This window comes from Pipistrellus hanaki (genome assembly GCF_964339955.1).
Source record: "Pipistrellus hanaki genome assembly, chromosome: X".
In the NCBI taxonomy this organism is placed as follows: Eukaryota; Metazoa; Chordata; class Mammalia; order Chiroptera; family Vespertilionidae; genus Pipistrellus; species Pipistrellus hanaki.
The window spans coordinates 21990131-22012811 of NC_140524.1; the positions used below are offsets into that span (position 1 = coordinate 21990131).

Genomic DNA, 22681 nt, shown 5'->3' on the forward strand with positions numbered 1-22681 from the left:
GATTTTTTTACAGAGAGGAAGGGAGAGGGATAGAGTGAGAAACATCGATGAAAGAGAAACATCAATCCGCTGCCTCCAGCATGCCCCCAACTGGGGATGTGCCCGCAACCAAAGTACATGCCTGAATCAAACCTGGGACCCTTCAGTCTGCAGGCGGACGCTCTATCCACTGAGCCAAACCGGTTATGGCTCAATGGCTTATTTTTTAATATACATTTTTATTGATTTCAGAGAGGAAGGGAGGAGAGATAGAAACATTAATGATGAAAGAGAATAGTTGATCAGTTGCCTCCTGTGCACCCCCTAATGGGGATTGAGCCCCCAACCCAGGCATGTGCCCTTGGCCAGAATCAAACCTAGGACCCTTCAGTCCACAGGCAGACACTCTAGTCACTTAGCCCAGTGGTCGGCAAACTCATTAGTCAGCAGAGCCAAATATCAACAGTACAACGATTGAAATTTCTTTCTTTTTTTTAAATATATTTTATTGATTTTGTACAGAGAGGAAGGGAGAGAGATAGAGAGTTAGAAACATCGATGAGAGAGAGTCATCATTGATCAGCTGCCTCTTGCACACCCCCTACTGGGGATATGCCCGCAGCCAAGGTACATGCCCTTGACCGGAATCGAACCCAGGACCTTTCAGTCCCCAAGCCGACGCTCTATCCATTGAGCCAAACCGGTTTCGGCTGAAATTTCTTTTGAGAGCCAAATTTTTTAAACTTAAACTTCTTCTAATGCCACTTCTTCAAAACAGACTCGCCCAGGCCGTGGTATTTTGTGGAAGAGCCATAATCAAGGGGCCAAAGAGCCCCATGTGGCTCATGAGCAGCAGTTTGCCAACCACGGACAGCCAAACCAATTAGGGCTCAATCATTTCTTATTGAATCATTTGAGTCAATTCTATTAAAGGCTTAGGAGACAGCTTTATGGATCCTTGGGTTAGATGTAGTTGTAAGAAGACCTTACCAATTATAGAAAGTGCAAGTATGAAAAGGCTCAGTAGACTCAGTGTGTAGATTGGATCAATTAAGAAGAGGAAGACATGGGTTAGGAATTCAGAGTGGACTAGCGCTCAGCACCTGTTAAATCTGTGGACAAGATAGGAGTACTAGATACGCATGGGCTTGAATCCTGGCTGTGCCACTTCCTAGCTTTGCTAAACTAAGACAGATTAGTTTCCCTCCATGTGCTTGTTTCCACATCCTTAACATGAGATGATAATAGATGATCCCTTATAAAGTTGTGGTGAGGATTATGTGAAGTGATCTGTGTAAAATCTTTAGCACTGTGCCTGCCATTGAGTAGGCACTGGACAAATGACAGCTCTTACTATCTATCGATAAATATCCAAGAGTCACGAACTGCTCCAAGCATATCACCATGGCTCCCATTACACCCTCTGGGGTTTGTCTGAAATTACAATTTGGGCGGAAATACCCTCCAAACTGGGAGTGACAGCCTCTTCTTCCACTCCTCAGAAGCTCACTGCACACACCCTGGTGAGCTCAGACCATGAGAATCATCCCCCAAACACCCCGCAAAAGAACAGGGGCTCCCTGAAAGGATAGGATACAGAAAGCAAGGTCACTCTGGTCCTCCATGCAAATGGGAGGGTGAAGGGAAGCAAGGAGTACTGAAGGATCATAGAAGATGGTGAGGGGTGAGGATGGAGGGTGGGGTGGAGTGTATGATGCTGCAGTCGGGATTTGGGAAAGCTATCATCAACCAATCGAGAAATGAGCAGAGACTCAGGTAACTTAGGAAAGAAGAAAAGTGCAGATTCAGGAAAAGAAAGGAGAATGTGAGTAGCTTTGGCAAGAGATGAGTCCAAAATAAAACATCGCTCTTTCCCCTGTGTCACAGCTATGTTGCAATAGAAGCAAGGCAAAAGTCAGAAATGAGAGAAGGAATGAAAAACCAGAGCCCTGTGTCCACTGTGTGCTTGATGGATTAATCTGACAAATAGATCAAGATGGAGAGGAAGATTCAGTTCATGGCTGTAATGCTTAAAACTCATAGTACCCTTTGAGACAGCATGGAAGAACTAGTGTAATCTAAGTGAACTAAGCCAGTGAGAGAAAGACAAGTATCACATGATCTCACTTATATGTAGAATCTAATGAACAAAATAAATTGATGAATAAAATAGGTCCAGAGGCATAGAAGCATGGCATTGACAATCAAATCTCAAAGGGAAGGGAAGGAAAGAGGGGGGAAGGGATGAAAGGAATGGTGGGGGGGCAGGAAGAGATTAACCAAAGAATCTATATGCATTTATGCATAGCCCATGGACACAGACAATAGTGTGTGAAGTCCTGGGGTGGGGTGGGAACTGGGTGGAGAGGAGCAATGAGGGAAAATGGAGGACATCTGTAACTTTCAACAACAAAAAAAATAAATTTATTTAAAAAAAAAAATTCTAGAACAGTGCTGTGGTGGTGGCAGTTTAAATGCAAATTTGTTAGTCTTGGTAAGTCCATGAAGTGTTTATTACATGTGAATTTCATTTTTAAAAACATCTAATAAAAAAAACAAAAACCCTTAAAGTTCCTAGAGCTATTATGATTGTGATTTCTGGATATTTTTCTTGCTGGTGTCAGGTTTAAGGGGGGGCGGGAGAAGGGAGGGGAAGCCAAGTAAGAAAAAAAAATTAAGATTCCAGTTCTTTTTTGTCCTAATAAGGAAGGAGAGGGGAGGAGCCGCCTGGGTTCTTTCCCAGCTCTGAGTCTCAGTTGGCTTTGGTATAGATTCACTCTCCCCAAATTGGCAGCCTTCAGTTCCAATGTTTTTCTGAGAAATGTACAGACAATCTCAAGGGAGCTCCTTAGAGAGTTGCTCTAACTCCAAGGAAACATCTGCCTAACGGGGCCCTGATGTCTAATCATTTATTTAGAATCAATGGAGGACAGGGCTTCTTCCCTGTCTCTTTCTCCCCAGTCTGCTGGTCACAGAGTGGGTGGTCAGTAAAAATTACATTGAATGACTTACCTACTGAATGAATGAGTGAGTGCTGAACTTCACAGTGATCTATCAGAGATGTTAGAGAGAAAGCAGGGTTTAGCTATAGATTAAAAGACACTTAAAAAACATCTCAATTAATGTCATATGGCCACCTTGTTTGGATTTTTATTCAAACACAAAAATTAAGGCAATTGGGAAACTTGAACACTGATTAGATATTTTGATCATTTTTGTTTGCCCTGCATCTTGTTTTTGCAAAACTTTTAATGTTGTCATTAAAAAAAGAGATTTGACATTAAAATCTAGATTTCCAGCTTATTTTGAAAAATGGGAATATCTGGCCACAGATGGGCCTATCTCTTCACTTGGCTATCAAGACTGGAATTAAAGGAGAGCTTGCTTTCTTTTGGGCCTCAGGTTCAGAACCAGTGCCAATTCTTCCAGGAAGGCTTCCCTGATCACCCCAACTAGGAATGGTTTCTCATCCTGCTGAGTTCTTAGAACACATTTTAATTCCTCACCCAGCTCCCAGTATATACTGCCTCTTTCTGTTTTGTTTTTGTAGATATCACCCCTGCTCCCCGCCCCCACCTGGGTAGGATTGAGGCCTTTAAAGGCTTTAAATACTGAAAACAATATGAAGGGTGACTCTCCATATGCAATTCCAAATCAGATTTCATTTTACAAAGTGGTGGTATGTGCAAGTAAACTGAAGACAAAATTTCTAGATTTAAATGAAAGTTCTCTAACTTCTTCTTTGGAAAAATTTCAAGCCCACAGAAGAGTTGAAAGACTAGTAAAATCATTTGTGTAACCATCTAGAGTCACCAATTTCTAACATTTTTTTATATTTGCTGTTTTTTTCCCTTTGAACTACTTAATGTTTCAGACATTATGATGTTTTACCCCTAAATTCTTCAGTATTTATTTCTTAAGAAAAAGGGCATTTTCCTAGATGACCACAGTATCATTTTTACACCCAAGAAATTTGATACAATATCATCTAATATACAGTTTGTTCAAATTTCCCCAATTGTCCCCATTATAAGTGCCCCAGATTTTGTTTTAATCTATGTTTTAATCAAGGATCATATACTTGATCTCTTCCTGTGATCTGGATCACTTCCTGAGTGTCTGTTTTTAATCTTTCATGACATTAAACATTTTGAAGCATCCAGGCCAAGTGTCTTATAGAAAATGCCACAGTATTTTGTATTTGTCTGAATGGGTTCAACATTTTCAATATTTTTGTAAGAAACTCCAAAGGTGATGTTGCATTTTTCTAGGTTTTTTATTTGTGAAGTTCCAAATAAATTCATCAAAGCTGAATGTGTGTGTGTGTGTGTGTGTGTGTGTGTGTGTGTGTACAGAACATATGCTTTGCTGGCACTCTAATCACATGTGTACCATATTAATAAACCTGTAGGTCAGGCAAAGTATTGTTCTCTGTATATGCATAGGAGCAGGGGTTTTGCTATAATTCCAAACTTTCCCCCCTACTGGTATTAATCTATAGCCTCACCAATACTTATTTATTGCCTGCTCTTTAATTTTTGCCAAATCTGTAGGTTTAAGAAGATACTTGTCATTTTCCTTTGTATTCTCTGGATTGCTAAAGAGCTTGAGTGTCTTATGCCAATTGACCATTTTGTGTTTTCTCTCCTGTAAAAGGCCTGTTTATGTTCTCTACTCACTTTTTGGAGGTTGTCTTTTACTTATGTGTTTTTAGATCTTTGTGTATTCTGGGTACTAATCTATGACTTATATACCATATGTCTGAAATCTCATGAAAGAGCATGGCGCAAGGCTAAGCTTATGGATACTGTGTTCAGACATTTTGAGTTCAAATTCTACTTCCCTTACTTATAATTGTGTGACTCTGGAAAATTATTTAACCTCTCTCGGCTTTAGTTTTTTAATCCATAAAATGATAGTAGGGGATTACATGAATTATTAAATGCAATGCAGTTAGAACAGTACCTGGTACATAGTAAGAATCAGTAAGTGTTTGCTGGTATTAAGTTCTCCCATATTACAGCTCCTATGTAATTTTGAGACACAGTGGGCTCATAAGTGTTGATCTCACAACTGCTCTCCTGCCCCATTTGGGAGTTTCCTACTCTTTCTAGAAACTGCTCCTTAAAACCTTGTGCCACATCATGCTAATAAAGGGGGTGACTTCACTTTACACAGGCTGCACCCATGAAAGTGACGTATTTTCAAAGGCAATCCAGCCAAGGAAGTTTTTCCTTATGGGTGGGAAAAACATTCTGCAAACTCCAATGGCCTCCTCCAATATCTGGAGAGATGAGTGCCAGTGAGTCCTCTCCTTCACTTAAAAGACCCATCAGCACCCTGTAGATAATCCGCGCAACTCTGAGCCCTAACAGTGCCATCATTCATTTTGCAACAGTTTAAGAACGTCTCTGCTCAAGATCGGGCCCCTAGCACCTCCTAGAAACCTTTCTCCCTTGCAGCATCTCCCTGGGCCTCTTCCTCCAAATCGGGCCTCTCTCTGGGTAGTGTTCCAAAGACTAGCACACTCTGATGCAGGCGCATCCAGGAGACAATCAGTACAAACTCCCTAAGTGAACATCCAGGAGATGATCGGTACAAGCTCCCTAAGTGAACGGATGGAGGGAGGAAGGACTATGACTGCAGTGCCAGGTAGAAGTGACGAAAGGGGAAAAGGAATGCTGGATGGCTCAGCCGCTTGCTGACTGGCTGGCCCCCCAACACGGGGGTGGGGGATCTGGGAACACACCGGAGGCTTTCAGTAGACTAGGTGGTCTCGGCCAAGCGGGTCACCACGTGGTGGGCGGAAAGCAGCGCTGCCCACGTAGGGGGTCCCGGGCGGGGGTTGGGGGGAGGGGGGCGGAGCCGCCCCGCCCCGCCTCTGGCAGGGGCACCCCGGCCCGAGCGGTGGCCGCGCCGGGAGCCTGCGCACTGTGCCAACAGCGACAGTAGAGGCTCGGGGATCAATCGCTGGAAGATGGCGGAACGCACAGCCAGCGGCTGCGGAACATCCTTGAGGGGGATGCGGGAACGCATGGGTGAGCGGGCGACGGCGGCTTCCTGAGGGGAGGGAGGGTGCGGGGGCCCGGGCTGCGCGGGAGGCGGGGTTCCCGCGCCCGGAGACCGTTGGAGCTGAGCGGCGGCGCCAGAAAACTTTACCCCCGAGTCGCGTCTGGCTGTCCAGTCCCGTCCTTCTCTCCTTATCCTCTGGAGCGGGACGGGGAGTTGCGATGGGACAGGGACGGATGGGGAAACTGAGGGCTAGTGTCGCCAATGGCCGAACCCCGGGAGTAGGGCGCTCGGAAGTAATGCGCGCTGCTGGGCTGGGCGGGGGGGGGGGGGGGGGGTGGCCTGGAAACCCGGACTCCGTGGACCTTCCTGAGCCCCGCCTGTTGTTGGGCGGGAGGGGGAATAGGGGAGGAGGCGTGCGCCCCCACAACCAGCGGATCGGACGCTGGGCTGCTGAGGATGCACTAGCGCTCCCAGGACCCCGTGCACCGAGACCGCCTCCTGGCCGCGCAGCCCTTCCAGGCATCAGTGGTTAGAGTTCTCCTTCTGCCTGGGGCGCTCGCGCTCTGATTCTTTCCCACGGTCGCAATCCCAGCCTCTCCAAAAGCTTCCCTCTGGCACCCTCTGGTCAAGGTGGGATGGAGAAGGAGCTTAAGTCGGGGTGAAACTTGGCTCTCTCTACTTCCTGATGCACAGGACTCCGCCGAGATGTCACATTTCCTGGGACATCTTGCAGACCCTAGGCTTGAGTACTTCTAAACGTATCCCAATGCCAAAAAGTCCCCCCCCCCCCCCAAAAAAAAAATCGTGAATTTTGTAACATTTGGTTGCACATATCTTAGCCCACGAGGCTATTTCACTACCTGAGCGAGATAGTGTTTCTTGATTGTAGCAGGTTGCTTTTCGATAGTTCTCGGGCCGCTGTCCTCCTGTAGGAGCTGGAATAAAACTCTCTTATTGATTTTTACTGAAATCCTTAGGGAGTTTTTTTTTTTTTCCCATTTGCAATTGAAAAATTAATTTAGATTTATGTTACTCAGAACGCTTTGGATGAACTCCCTAGAGAATGTGGCAGAAGCAAACACTTTCCATCGGGAGAAAATACTTTTTCAGTCTCTGGAGAGACAGTTTGCAATAAATTCACTTTTGTTTTATTGCTTAAGCACACCTAAAACTCTCTGACATTGCTTTATGTCATTGATTTAAATTAACCAGCATTCCGATAATCCCCCAAAACATTTGTATATTGAACTTTGAAAAAAGAATTTGAAAATCTCGTAAAGGACAGTTGTTTGAATTGACAGTATTTCAAATGAAAAACTTACAAAAGCCATGCAATAAAGGTTTAACACAGAACCTTAGGTGACCAACATCCTTGCTGCCAGTTTTATGTTAGAAATTGAAAGCATCACATGCTAAACCAGAACTGCCTTCCTGGTCTCAGCATTTCCTGATGGGGACAGAGTCAATGAAATGTTTTGGCATTTTGTAGTAGTTGCTTCTTTTTATTCTGTTGTCCAAATAACAGTGACTAGCACTAAGTCTATTAATCTGTACCAGTTAGTTTCATAGTATGCTTCTCTGCCACAACCATACCCCTTTTATAACAATAAAAACCCTGTTCAATCATATTTTGCAATCTGCCCTTTCTTACCTAATAAAAATAGTAGTTTGGTGATCTAATATTTCTGATGAGTGCAGAAGAAAGGATCATGGGGAGGAAAGGTCATAGGCAAGCAGGGCTACATGTTGTTTGGTTTTTTTTTAATATATTTTATTGATTTTCCACAGAGAGGAAGGGAGAGGGACAGAGAGTTAGAAACATCTATGAGAGAGAAACATCGACCAGATGCCTCCTGCACACCCCCCACTGGGGATGTGCCCGCAACCAATGCACATGCCCTTCACTGGAATTGAACCCAGGACCCCTCAGTCCGCAGACCGACACTCTATCCACTGAGCCAAACCGTTTTCAGCAGGGCTACAGATTTTATGTTGAATTCTGAGAGGGATTCAAGAGCAACCTCTGTGGCAGACAATATAGAATTGCTGAATAAGTATGGGGGGCATATCATTGACATCTCATGGGATTTAGCATTTGGGGTTGGTTGTGCTTGAGTGCAGTCCTAGGAAGATGACCATCTTTACTATTATACTAGTCATGTTGTGTTCTTTCTTGCATTTAGTTTGCCCTAATGGAGCAGGAATCTAGTGACACAGATCGTGTGTGTGTGTGTGTGTGTGTGTGTGTGTGTGTGTGTATGTGTCGAGAAAGAGGGCCAGAGAGAAGCAGAAATTTTCTACATGAAGTCACTAAGGAGCTAAAATGTTTTATGTCCAAAGGAGGCTTCAGAATCTCAATGACATCTTTTAAAAACTTAGTAAGTGTAGGCATTCTTTAACTTAGGCATCCTAGTGGCACCTATTTTTTTTTCCCATTTAATTCTGAAGCTTATACTGGGCTAGATAGCATGATTGATTGTTGATTGTAAGTTTTCCCCGAAGGAGATTGGTTTTCTTCTTGTAATGTCTTTTATACTTTTTCTTTAAATGTAGTCCTGTCTTAGACCCAGCATAATAGTGCTTTCTTTTTCTTCTTTTAAAATGGGTTAATCCTTTATTCACCTTTTGGTGAATATATTTATTGCCAGTAGGAATTTGGATATAAAGATCTCAACATCGTATTTGATGTTATAGTACCACATTAACCTTTATATGATTTGGTTCATTATTCCCACCATAGCTAATTCAAAGGTTACTTCTGTTTAATTAATCCCTCTATATACCCCCCTCCAACTCCCAACATTTCTATGTGTGCACAAAGAAAACAGGTAGTTTTTGCATATTTCAGTTTTCTTAGAAGTCCCAAGCAAAGTCCATATTTTGGCACAATTTAGCTGACCAAAAGGACAATTTCTCTCAAAATGTACAAAATATGGACTTGTTTTCTCTGTGCACACATAGAAATGTTGGGGGTTGGAGGGGGGTATATAGAGGGATTAATTTTTAGACTGTATATAAGAATTTTTCTTAATACACTAGAACTCAAATTCAAAGGCTAATTGTGGTCTACAAAATTGCCAATAGATGAATTATTAAGGAAGGTGAGAAGAATCTAATTTTCAAATTTAGCTAGGTCATGTTTTATCTGAGCTGTTAGGTCTCTGGGGTAAAAAAAATCCTCTTTCCCTTTTGAAATGGTGATCCCTGTGGCAGCCATTATGATGTCACTTTTCAAGGTTACTCTGTAAAATGACTCCCAGATATCTTTCTTCAGGGGCAACTAACATCTCAGAGTTCTTTCACTCTATGAGTACAAGGACAGCACTTCTGGTCCCTTAATTAATTTCATTGCCTATCTTCAGCTGTTTTATTTACCTTGATATATAGAAATGAGAGTTGTATGCAGTATCACGGGGCCATATTTCTTATGCTTTCATTCAAAGGTAGAAAATAATTTTCATTGTTGTTCTACAGATCCTTCCTGAAGATGCCCAGTATTGGGGGGCATTTTAGAAACAGCCATATATGGAATTAAAGGTTTCAGGAAATCGTTTATAATAAATTATATGTGTATCACGCTAGAATTGTAGTTTTTCTTACTTTCCCTCAAATTGTGCTCCCCTTATACTCCTATTGACGTTTCATTTATTTTTTTAAATTAAAAAATAGTTGGTATGCAATATTATATTAGTTTCAGGTGTACAGTATAGTGATTTGATATTTACATACCTTTACAATGGGATCACTACACTAAACCTAGTAATCATGTGTCACCCTAAAAACTTATCACACTATTGTTGACTATATTCCTCTTCACCTTTTCCACCCACCCTCATCCCTCTTATTGAAGTTTATTTCTCCATTTTCTACCTGTTTACACAAGACATATGTAAATTTGTATTGTATAATTTACATTTGTTTGCTTGACATTTTTCTACCTAGAAAGACCATCACTGGAAATTCCTTAAGTGGTTCACCACCAACACTATGCATCAGAATAGAGCTTTTTGCAACTGTAAAGACCTGGGTCCTACCCCCCAGAGAGTGGAGGTTGGGAGGGGCAGGCATTGCTAATTATTTTAAAGCAGTTTCGGTGGCTGCAGCCAGTGTAGAAAACCCCTGATCTGGGTCATTTATAAATGTACTCCTTAATATTGGGCCGATCTCTGAGGATATCACTGTTGACACTTTTGCTTCCAAATTAATATCCATAAACTCCAAATGCTTTCTAAAGTCCCAGGTTATGGCGAAACATTTTTTCCAATTCCTTGCCAGCTCAGTTTTTCCAGTTCTTGGCAGAATGTCTTGTCTGATGAATTTTGAAAGCTATTAATCACTAGCTACTATTCCTCCACAAACTTGTCCAACTATTTCCACTAACAATTCTATGTCACAGTTATGCTGTCACATCTACAGCACACACTTTTAATTTTTGTGTGAAATTACTGTTTAACATCGTGAATTCAGTATGTCTTTGTTGTCAACTTAGATTAACCCTCCATGACTTCCCCTTATGGAAGAAATGCTATATTTCATCATCAAAGACACAGTTGGCTGTGCTTTGCAGTCCCCTGTATTAGCTATTTGTAATCTTAATATCTAATTCCTTTATCTCCCTGTATTTTAGTTGCGGCAGCTCATGCCATTGCTCAAGAAAGACGCAATCAGAGTGGATTTAGCTCCCTTCCACCCCAATCCTCAAATACAAAATCAGCATTTAAACCAGGTATAATTCCTAGAATGCTTTGGAATATGTCACATGTGATATCATTAAAATTTGATATCCTATTAATGTCTAACAATGTTCTTTCTTTTTTTTTTTTTTAAGTGATAGACGGATCGGTACTTAAAAATGATATAAAACAAAAATTAGCCAAGGAGCGCAGAGAAGAAAAAAGAAGACAAGAAGATGGTATATTTTAGACTTTTAAAAAAAACAATGAATTTTATATGAAGGTTATATATTTCCAAATTGGTTTTTACTTACTTTTCCTAGCCACATTATATGATAGATCTTAGTTTTTATAGTATGTATTATATTGGGTTAAATGTTTGTAGTAAATCAGATAAAGAAGGTCCATGAAAAATTTTTAACTGGTTGTTTAATTTTTGAAGTAGTAATTTCTGTTAGCTTTAATTTTCTGAAAACTAAGGTGTGACTATCTCTTAAACATTTTCAGAAACTGCAGAATGGGTTTTCAGTAAAATAATACTAAACATGAAAATGAAATTTCTAAGAATCTTAACATGGAATCTTTCACTGATTGCTATGCTTCTCAAGTGTTACTGTGGATCAATTGAGATCTAAAAGCATAATCGTTTTACACCTTGAAAAAATGCTTTTCAACTGTGTATTTTTTCTCCTCTGGTCTACATATCCACTGACAATATTATTACCCAACTTTATTCAAATAGAATATCAATTACCACTGTTTTGATAAGGAACTATTCCTTCCTAGCTCTAAGCCAGAAACTATTTTATAACTGCTAGATGCTCTCCATGCTTAAACTAGGAAAAATTGAATATAGTAAAACATCAAAATGTTGTATGTGACAAAGGCCATGATTGGCATGCTTAATATGGCCTGCATAGATGAGGCTTTTAAAAGAAGTTTCCTAGTTGAATGGAAAAAAAAATTCATTCTGGCCATGTGTTTTTTAAAAATTTTTCTTTTAATGCTTAACTTTAGCTCAAATAAGCAGAAGTGTCAAATGTGTGAAACTACATTTATTTTTTTTCTTTATTTTTTTGAAACTACATTCTTTAATTTGGAATTTGGGTTTAGACAGGATGAGATTCATATAAACTAATTTAGTTCTTTGGAATTTTTGTTTGGTGGCCGCACTTATACAATAAATGTTTATCAGTGCATGTTGTTATTTTTTATTTTAATTTCTTTATTGATTGAGGTATTACATATTTGTCCTTATCCCCCCATCATGTTGTTGTTTTTAAGGAAGAGAATGAGATATATTAACCTTCTCCTTGGTTTGTTATGTGGAAAACAAATATTTTCTGGATCTTACACCTTGTATTTGTAATATTTCAGCTACAAAAGAAATACAACTACTTGAAAAAGAAAGAAAGTCCAAGATCCTGTATGAAAAACAGATGGAAGAAAAACAACGAAAGCTGCGAGAACAAAAACAGAAAGATGAACAGCGAAGAATATCTGCTGAAGAAAAAAGAAAACAAAAATTAGAAGAAGAAAGGGTACATATTTTTCTAGCCTGTTAATCAGATGATATACTGTGTTACCTGGGTCTGGAATACTTTTTTGAAAAAATGATTTTTATTGATTTAAGAGAGTAAGGGAGAGGGAAAGAGAGAGATAGAAATGTCAGTGATGAGAGAGAATCATTATCAGTTGTCTCCTGTGAGTGCGCACGCGCACACACACACACACACACACACACACACACACACACTAGGGATCAAGCTGGCCACCTGGGCAGGAATCTTAACTGCAACCTCTTAGTTCATAGGTCAACGCTCAACCACTGAGTTACACTGACTGGGTGGAATACTTATTTTTAAGCCTGTCTCTGCCTTTACTGGTTCAACCTGTGGGAAGGGAACCAATCCCATGTCTTCATTTCTTCTCCTCAATATTAGACTCTTGCCCCTGTCCCAGTCAGACCTGGGAATTGAGACCCACTGGCTTAGGTAAAGCACCTTGCAGATCCAGGAGAAGAACCCTATCTGCCTTCAGAACATGACACACGGGTGCCTATGACCTGGGGTTTACTCTGAGATGCTCTCTCTCCTACTAGAAAGTTTTCAGTGTTGGCCCAGTTTCTAATATGCACGGACTCATAGTAGGGCCCTCCCTGACAAGGCCCCATCTGATGGGCTCACTTCTTACAACTACAACTCTGATTGCATGACTGAATCCCAGGCAAATCTACTCTTATGCATTCACCTGACTCCCTCTTATGTGTACGCACTCTCTCCGTGTCCCTCTCCTTCTCCCTCTCCCTCTAGTTCATTTGTCACATTCTCATCTTTCTGTCTGTTGTTTTGTGGCCCACTGCTCTATTTTTCTTTCTGGACTCCTTGTTAGTGTCTTTGGCACTCTCTTAGCATGAGTCACTCACTGCCTTTTTGATGCCCTCTGTTTTTCCCTCTGTCCCTCTTTACTCAGTTTGTCTTTTACTACTTACACATGGCGTCTGACTCCCTGTCTCATTCTGTATGGTTCTTTCTGACACCAAATTTTTCTCCTGTAGGTCATTCCACTACTTTAGTCTGAGTAAATTGACTCTTCTGAATCCAGCAAATTCTCTGTGACACCATTCTTTTTCTTGCTGGCATACTCTTTTATTCCAGTGATTCTCAAGTGTCCCTAAGTAAGTCTTTTTAAAAATATATATTGATTTTTTTTACAGAGAGGAAGAGAGAGGGATAGAGAGTTAGAAACATTGATGAGAGAGAACATCGATCAGCTGACTCCTGCACATTCCCTACTGGTACATGCCCTTGACCGGAATCGAACCTGGGACCCTTCAGTCTGCAGGCCGATGCTCTATCCAGCCAAATAGGCCAGGTCATTTTATGTGGTTTCTTTTAAAAAATATATATATATATATATATTTTATTAAACATATTAAATATACAGAGAGGAAGGGAGAGGGATAGAGAGTTAGAAACATTGATGAGAGAGAAAGACCAATCAGCTGCCTCCTACACACCTCCTAATGGGGATGTGCCAGAAACCAAGATACATGCCCTTGACTGGAATCGAACCTGGGACTTTTCAGTCCGCAGGCCGACACTCTATCCATTGAGCCAAACTGGTTAGGGCTTTATTTGGATTCTTATGCTGTGCTTTTTTTGTTTTGTTTTGTTTTGTTTTGTTTTGTTTTGTTTTACATTCCAGTATTTGATGGACTCTTGTTTAGAATTTCTATCACTTTTTTTTTCTCTGTGAAACATCTCCTTAATTTATTTATCTCTGTTTAAGAGAAAGGAGAGAGAGAGAGAGAGAGACAATGAATGAGAATGAATATGAACTAGGTAGAGACATAGAACCAAATAAAGTAAAACAGAAAACTGCAGAGTTGGGGAGGGATCCTGGAGGAGAGAGGCAGTCTCAGGGGACTGAGAAAAAAAAAAAACCATCTTAGAGAAAGAGGAATCAAAAAAATAACACAGAAGAGAAGAAAATGCAGCAAAATGAAACTGTAGACAGAAAGGGAGCCAGAAACATGGCAGGAAAAGAGAAAGAAAGATGAGACAAAGCAAAAAGAATACCAGAGAGCTGATGTAGGGGAATAGAGCAGGGACATGGGACAATGTAAGTAGGCTGCAGGTAGATCAGGGAAAAACCCCAAACTGTGGTGCTGAGGAAGGGTGATGGGAGATATATCTGAGCCACAGATGCAGGAAGGAACCGAGAGCACAAGTTCATGTGAAAAATCAATGCATTTGGAATAGCAGGATAGAATTCTTAGAAATCAGTAATGTTCAACTAATACAAGATTAATTTCTGCTTTTGGTCTATATTATACTGTCTGGGTTTCCAAGTAATTTAGGACAATTTTCTGGTAGAAATATCATTTTAAAATACTGCCTGTAGATGGATTTTAAAATAAATTTTATTTCAAGAATTGTTATTGCTATTCTCAGAGGATACGGACGATTCTCCATTTTCCTGTTATGTTTAGCCTCTTTGCCCTCAGAAACGGTGGGGACATTGTAAGGATGGTGTTGCTAAGAAACAGTGGTTGTCAGGGACAAATAGAAAACCTGGTCCTGAAGTTGATTTTTTTCACCTGAGTATAGCTCCTGGTATATTACAGCACAAGGTTGAAAAATATCTCGGTAAAGAAAACCATTTCATTTCTGGCAATGAGTTGTTTTGCTAGCCTGTGACATTGACATCTGTGTAGCTATAATCCTGAGAAGTTTAAACTGAATTTGAGTTCAAAACAAACACATTTATATCTTTTTTAAAACTGGATTAGTTAACACCAGAATTTGAAATGTTGTAAATAGGTATATTTAAAATAATACATGCCACAACCAGGTGATGGATGCTTGACTCCCTCAAGCAGAGGGGGAAATAATAGAACATAATGTATGATTAGTAAACACAAAATTGGACCCTCAGTCTTTGTATAGTTGGTAGTAATAGACTACAAATTTTAATTCTAAATTTCCTAATTTTAATTCTAAATTTCCTAAATATTAGCAGAGGGAAGCACAGTTCTTTGATTCAGATTTATAAGATTAAAACCTAATTATTCAGTAGAAGCACTGATATTGATTGATACCTGAGACATGTCTCTATTTTTAAATGTTTCTTTTTAATTGATTTGAGAGAGAAAGGGAAAGGGATAGAGGGATAGAAACAGATTGACTGCCTCCTGCTCGCCCCCTACTGGAGATGGAGCCCACAACCTGGGCATGTGCCCTGACCAGGAATTGATCCAATGACCTCTTAGTTCATGGGTCAACACTCATCCACCAGACAGGCAAGACGTGTCTCTATTTTTAACTTTTATGTGATATAAAAAAATTTTTGCTTGATAAAAAAATTTGATGATGGTATTGTTTTATAACCCACAAATCAAAATTATACTAACCACTAAAAACAATATGTAAAAATTGTTGGCATTTAAATATTAATTTGGCATTTATTTAATTTAAAATTTTTTATTTTATTTTATTAAATTTATTGGAGTGACATTGGTTAATAGGGTCATGTAGGTTTCAAGTGTACATTTCTGATATATGATCTGAATATTGCATTGTGTGTCAGCACCCAAACTATTAATCTGTTACCATATATTTGGCTCCCTTTACCCTTTACTGCCCTCCACCTCCTTCCCTCTGGGAACTACCATACTACTGCATTTATTTTAAACAGGAGAAATTCAAAGCTGTTGTCTCTCGTACATTGGAGAGGAGCAATCGTATTGAACAACGTCAAAAAAGATGGTCATGGGAAGGCTCTACGACAGTGAACTCTGAAAGTAAAACAGGTAATACAACAATTAAAATTTAAGTTCATTCATGCTGATGTTTAAATATTGTCTCCTAGCATAGGTTGCATTTACCATAAGGTTTTGAGTTTTGTATGTTAAATGAAAATGTCCCATGCACTTTTTGACATGCACAGTATTTCACCTGTGTTGTGAGATTGCAAAAGAAACAGGTGCAACTTTTATAACTTTATTTTATGTAGTATATCCAAAATCTTAACCAGTTAAACTTGCAATTAGTATAAAATGATTAACAGTAAATAAGCTTGACACTTTCCAATGCATGGTTTTTTCTTTTTTTCTTTATTGATTAAGATATTATATATGTGTCTTTATTCCCCCCCCCAATGCTCTCCACCCCCTCCCCACTCATGCCCTCACCCTCCTGGTGTCTGTGTCCATTGGTTGGGTTTATATGCATGCATACAAGTCCTTTGGTTGATCTCTCCCACATACCCCCACCCTCTCCTACCTTCCCTCTGAGGTTTGACGGTCTGATGGATGCTTCTCTGTCTCTGGATCTGTTTTTGTTCATCAGTTTATGTTGTTCATTATATTCCACAAATGAGTGAGATCATGTGATATTTCTCTTTCTCTAACTGGCTTATTTCACTTAGCATAATGCTCTCCAGTTCCATCCATGCTGTAAAATAAACTAGTCCTGCCCTGTTTACTATTAACATACAGTAAATTATCCTACATGTGACATTACTCTACACAATTTCATAAAACATAGGTTTAATTGTATAGTTTTTAAGGAATGACTCACATTGTATGCTTAATTAATGCCTGTTTAGGCTCCATAGAACTATATCACGAACTCATTCTGTTTCTGCTAATGATGCTTTTAAAAAATATGAGTACAGTAAAAATTCTATCTTTTCTCAGTCAAGAAACGGTCTATATCTACTGAAAAGCTAGAACAGGATACTTCTGGATCACACCAACAAATGACACCGTCATCTCCTGGTCTTCAGAATTCTATTTCTAAAAGTAAGTAGTTATTTCATGTATTCCACTGAATTTCAAATCAACAAAACCAATTCTTTATATGTATTTTTATAGTACCACTTCTTTAGATTGTGCCACATTTAGATTTATTACAGAAGAGTACCACATTGTTTTACAATAGAGGTCATTACTATTTTGTATTTTCATCAATATATCAATATAACTATCAATGTATGTATATATAAAATCAATATATCATATAAATATCGGCATAAAGTCTTTTAGTGATTTGTGTGTTTTTAAAAATATACTTTTTATTGATTTCAAAAAAGAAAAGAGAGAGTTAGAAACATCAATGATGAGAGAGAATCATTAATCTGCTGCCTCCTGCATGCCCATACTAGGGATTGAGCCCACAACCTGTGCATGTGTCCTAATCCGGAACTTAACCACAACCTCCTGGTTATAGGTCAATACACAACCACTGAGCCATGCCGGCTGGGTTGATTTGTGTATTAATCATATCAGAAGGGTTTGTTGGGCTCAGGTAGCCTAACGTAAAACATATTTTGTTTTTCTTTTTATTACTTGAAAAAATTATGTTTAAATAAATATATTTTATTATTGACAGTATTATAGATGTCCCCCATTTCCCCTCCCCCCTATACATTCTTCTGCTCAATCCCCACCTATCCCTCAGGCCTTCACTACACTATTTTCTGTGTCTGTGGGCTATGCATATATTTTTCCTTAATTGGTGTTTAGGGTTCTTAGGATATACTCCTAGAAGTAGGATCGTTGGATCAAGTGGCAGTCCCATTTTCAGTTTTTTGAGGAAACTCCATACTGCTTTCTGTAGTGGCTGCACCAGTTTGCATTCCCATCAACAATGTACTAGTGTTCCCTTTTCTCTAAATTTTCATTAACAAGTTTGTTGATTTATTGATGGTAGCCATTCTGACAGGTGTGAGATGATACCTCTTTGTGGTTTTAATTTGCATTTCTCTGATTAGTGACATTGAGAATGTGAAACATATTTTGACCAAACATCACTGTTAAGTGACACAATAATTTATTTTAAAATTAATTCATATTCCTTCTAATATATAAATGAAATAATTTTTTTCCTAGGGACTAGTTAAACTAGTCATTCAATTTTCATTAAGTTTCATGACTATTACCTCATTTAAGGAAAATAATAGCATATATATATATATATATATATATATATATATATATGCACTGAATGGCCAGATTATTCCATGTCCCCTCCCCCTGGCCAGGCTGGCCGGATGCCACCCGTGCATGTGCATGAATTCATGCGCTAAGCCATATATATATATATATATATATATATATATATATATATATATATATTTTTTTTTTTTTTTGAGTGGCCAGATTATTGTGCGTTCAGAGATCATAATAATCTGGCCACTCAATGTACCGTATATAGCGTGGACAAATTGATCTGCTTTATATATATTTGTTCACAACAGCCTTGTAAAGTTGACAGGCAAGTGTAATTCCTGTTCTGCTTTTATAGTTAAAACCCCAATGAATTTATCTACTATGAATTCTTCATACCCTTTGCTCCTGGTGTTTGCCCTTTTAATTAATATTCTTATTTTAAAAATCACTATCTGAGTGTGTGTCAATGACCATTTCTGGCTTGTAACAAATGGTTAATTGATAATTGAAATGGATTAGGCAAGCATACCCATCAATTTAAAAAGTCCTTTTTCTTTCTGGAAATAAAAATAGAAGTGATTTTGGCAGAAAAAAACATGGTAAACATTCCATAGCATTCCTTCAAACTTAGCCATTAATAAGAAGAAATACCTCTTTTATACCTTATGAATTAAGAAATGGGTGTAATTGCAATTAAGGTGCTTTTTTGTATTATTAGTTGCCTTGACAGTTTTTGGAACAATGGTGATTGCTATAAAATTCTAGTATAAAAAAAGATTCTGGATCTAATTTAAAGTAGTATAATTAATTGTAGCAGTGATTAACTTAGTTGGAAAGATTTCCAGTTTGTCTAAATATTATAGTTTTTATATATTGACAGTGATATTTGTTTTGTTCATACTTATATTATGCTATTTGTACTTTTAGGACTCATACAGTTTCCAAAGATTGCTTGTGAAGTCTTTTATTTGTCAGTTTTTGTGCATCACATTTTTTCTTATATTGGTCCAACAAAAGTTGATCCTCGTACCACTGTTACCCTCAGTACGCTTTCCCAAAGCACTTTTATATATAGCTTGGGTCCTTTCATAAATTAATGTGAGAAAATTTTTTTTGTTGTACCTTGCTGGTCATATAATAAATTTAATTTATTTTTCACTAACTCAGTCCTTTCGCAAAATTAGATAACACCCATTGCAACGGACGGTTTATATACATTTATTTTAATATATCTTGTTTCATAAGCACTATGTTTCACTGTCTAATTGCTTTGAGGAATTAGCAAATATTTTCTCCAGAGATGTTTATTACATTTTCAATATACTGAGCAAATACTATTATGCTTTCGTTGATTTGTCTACTTGCCATATTAATGAGACATGTAAAGAGAATGAATGGACAGATAATTTTGAAGTCAATAATTAGTTAAGTTTCACTAAAGAAGCAATCCCAAGTGAATTTTAAATGATTTGTATCAATTTTTAATGCAAGAAGGTATGTGTGGAAGATAATTTGTGAAATAACTTGTTTAAAGGTACAGTATATTGCACACCCTGAAATGATGAATGTTGTAAAATGATTCTAGGGAAAACAAAATCAATATTGGCAGTGGCTTACATTTATAAAATCCTTTCAAATTTAAGTGAAACCTCTTTAACTTGGAGAGTTGAACATTTCAAATTCAAATGAAGTTCATAAGCTAGTTTGTAATATTTTATTATTATTATTTAAAAATATATATATTTCATTGATTTTTTTTTTTTTTTTTTTTTTTTTTTTTTTTTTTTTTTTACGGAGAGGAAGAAAGAGGGATAGAGAATTAGAAAAATCTATGAGAGAGAATCACTGATAAGCTGCCTCTTGAACACCCCCTACTGGGGATGTGCCCTCAACCAAGGTACATGCCCTCGACGGAATCGAACCTGGGACCTTTCAGTCCCCAGGCCGACGCTCTATCCACTGAGCCAAACTGGTTTCGGCTAGCTTGTAATATTTTAAATATCCTTGTTTTAAATCTTAACTGATTCAAATAGTCTATTTTTCTTATGCTTGTTGCTGCCTCATAATAATTATTTATATCATTTTGTCATTTCTTGCAGTATGATGATAAAGGACATGTGATTTAATTGCCTGAATGAATCAATTATGCCTCTTTGATTCTTTGATGTTCAATTATCTATTCAAGAATTTTCAAATTATGCTATATTGTCAATATGTACTTTAATTGGCAGGTCCCCCAAGGAGAGATTATTAAACAGACATTCCTCAATATTCTGAGCCAGAATACTTTAAGTGAAATGGAAAAGTGTCTACACAAAATAAACTATTTCCCTATGAATGGTTTGGGTTGTTAAATTGTACATCTATATTAATGATCATTTTTGTTTAAAAATACTAGTTATAACTGAAATATAAGTTACTTTGGTAATAGATGTTATAGATTATAACCAAAATTAAAGGTTGTATATTCCAAATTTGGGAACTTTGATGTGGTCAGGTAGCATGGGATATTTACTCTCTTAAATTTTACCTTTTTAAAAAGAATTTTATTTTATTTTAGATAACTTAAAGAGTAAACTATTTTTTAAGTTTTGGAATGTAGAATCTCTACACCGTATTTGAAATTTAAATTCTTACAAAAAAGTGCAGAGAAGATAGAAAATATTTGAAAAAAGGAGTGACTTGCTATTAAAATATATTTAAACCGCTTGTAAAATATAATATTGCTTTGCCCTTGATTTCCAGAAAAAAGGGTGCTTATCCTATGTAATAAAGAGTTAATATGCAAATTGACCCTCACAAGATGGCTGCCTATGACCAGGCTGGCAGGGGGGGTTAGTGAGTGACCACCAAACAACTGAACAAGCAGGCTGCAGTGAGCCATCAAGATGGCAGGAGAGTTAGTTAGGATGACCAAAGGACTGAACAAGCAGGCTGCATGGGGTGACCAGGTCGGCAAGGGGGGTGGGGGGTTAGTGAGGGAAGACCAAACGACTGAACACTGGCTGCATGGGGTGACCAGGCCGGTGGGGGGGGGGGGGGCTCTGAGGGGCAACCAGGCCAGCAAAGGGGGAAGTTAGGGGTGACCAGGCCAGCAGAGAGGGGCAGTTGGTAGTAAACAGGCCAGCAAGGGGGACAGTAAGAGACAACCAGGCCAATGGGGAGGGGAGCAGTTGGAGTCAACCAGGCTGGTGGGGGGGGCGGGGCAATAAGGGGTGACCAGGCAGACAGGCAGGTAAGTAAGTGATTAGGAGCCAGCGGTCCAGGATTGTGACAGGGATGTCTGATTGTAAGTTTAGGCCCAATTCCAGCAGTCGGACATCCCCCAAGGGGTCCCAGATTGGAGAGGGTGCAGGCTGGGCTGAGGGACACCCCTGCCCCAGCACGAATTTCATGCACCAGGCCTCTAGTCTATATAATAAAAGCTCAGTGACTGTTAAGGTGGAACAACCGGTGACTATGAAGTGCTGCTCAGCCAGAAGTTGGTCTCACTACTGGGAACAGGAAGGAGCAGCAAGCCAGGAGGTAAGGTGTGAGGGGATGTCCACTGAGGGCTCCTGAACTGTGAGAGTGTGCAGGCGGACTGAGGGACCCCGTTCCCAGTGCATGAATTTGGTGCACTGGGCCTCTAGTCTTTGGAATAAAAGGTATAGCAAACTTCATTACCCTAGAGAAGCTGAAAAAGAAAGAAAATCAGGTAGTTAGTTATTTCTAAGTATCAGTCTTAAATAGTGGTTTAGAAGAGATATATGTGTGTCAACATTCAGTTGCTTGCAAAGTCCTTCTTTAACTAAAAAATGTACTTTGGTGCCATGCCTATTTGGCTGAAGCTAGGAGAGCTGTCTTTAAATGAAATACATAATTCTGCCATTATCTGAACAAGAGGTCTTTAATGAGGCTAACAAAGTAGATGACTTTTGTACTGGAAGACTTGGTTTCCTTTAAACAGTTCATCAATTTGCATTTAGAAGTCCCAAATTACCAGCCATATTTTGAATCTCAAAGCTTTGTTCTGTTACCCCACTTCCTTCTTTTGTGAATGTTTTCCCCATTGATTATTGCATGCAAGATATCACAATTATTACTAAGTACTTTTTTATTTATTTTCTTTCTCACACTTTTCTCTCTAACTTTTCCCTGTCCAAAATCATCATTGCTTTTCTTTTCACACTAAACCATTCACTTACTGAACACTCTTCACTTCATTGATACTGGTCAAATGCCATTGTCACAGCAATCCTTATGAGAATAAAAATTTATTGCAGAATAATTCTGTCCATACCTTGGAGCTTTTGGCAATGAACTTGAATAGTATGATTCTAAACAAACTTGTTTTGTCATGTACAGCGTTTTTCTTCATATGTGAGTTTCTTCATAAAGACTACATCTGCTGCCAAAACTGGTTTGGCTCAGTGGATAGAGCGTTGGCCTGCGGACTGAAGGGTCCCGGGTTCGATTCTGGTCAAGGGCATGTGCCTTGGTTGCCGGCACAACACCATTGGGGGTGTGTGCAAGAGGCAGCTGATCGATGATTCTCTCTCATCAATGTATCTAACTCTCT

General features: G+C 38.9%; 1 protein-coding gene across 8 annotated transcripts in view; it reads left to right on the forward strand.

The window, feature by feature from the left end:
• The first annotated feature begins 5808 nt into the window (after positions 1–5808).
• Positions 5809–22681, forward strand: part of MAP7D3 (MAP7 domain containing 3) — a 39900-nt gene continuing 23027 nt past the window's right edge. For 6 of the 8 annotated variants that reach the window (XM_084870190.1, XM_084870194.1, XM_084870191.1 and 3 more), the window contains exons 1-6: positions 5810–6017; positions 10619–10717; positions 10820–10903; positions 12042–12205; positions 15864–15978; positions 16867–16971. In XM_084870190.1, the coding sequence (XP_084726316.1) occupies positions 5957–6017; positions 10619–10717; positions 10820–10903; positions 12042–12205; positions 15864–15978; positions 16867–16971 (628 nt within the window). In that variant the 5' untranslated portion in view covers positions 5810–5956. Of the gene's footprint in view, positions 6018–10618; positions 10718–10819; positions 10904–12041; positions 12206–15863; positions 15979–16866; positions 16972–22681 lie in introns of all 8 variants that reach the window. The other 2 variants (XM_084870192.1, XM_084870193.1) reach the window with 1 other exon arrangement.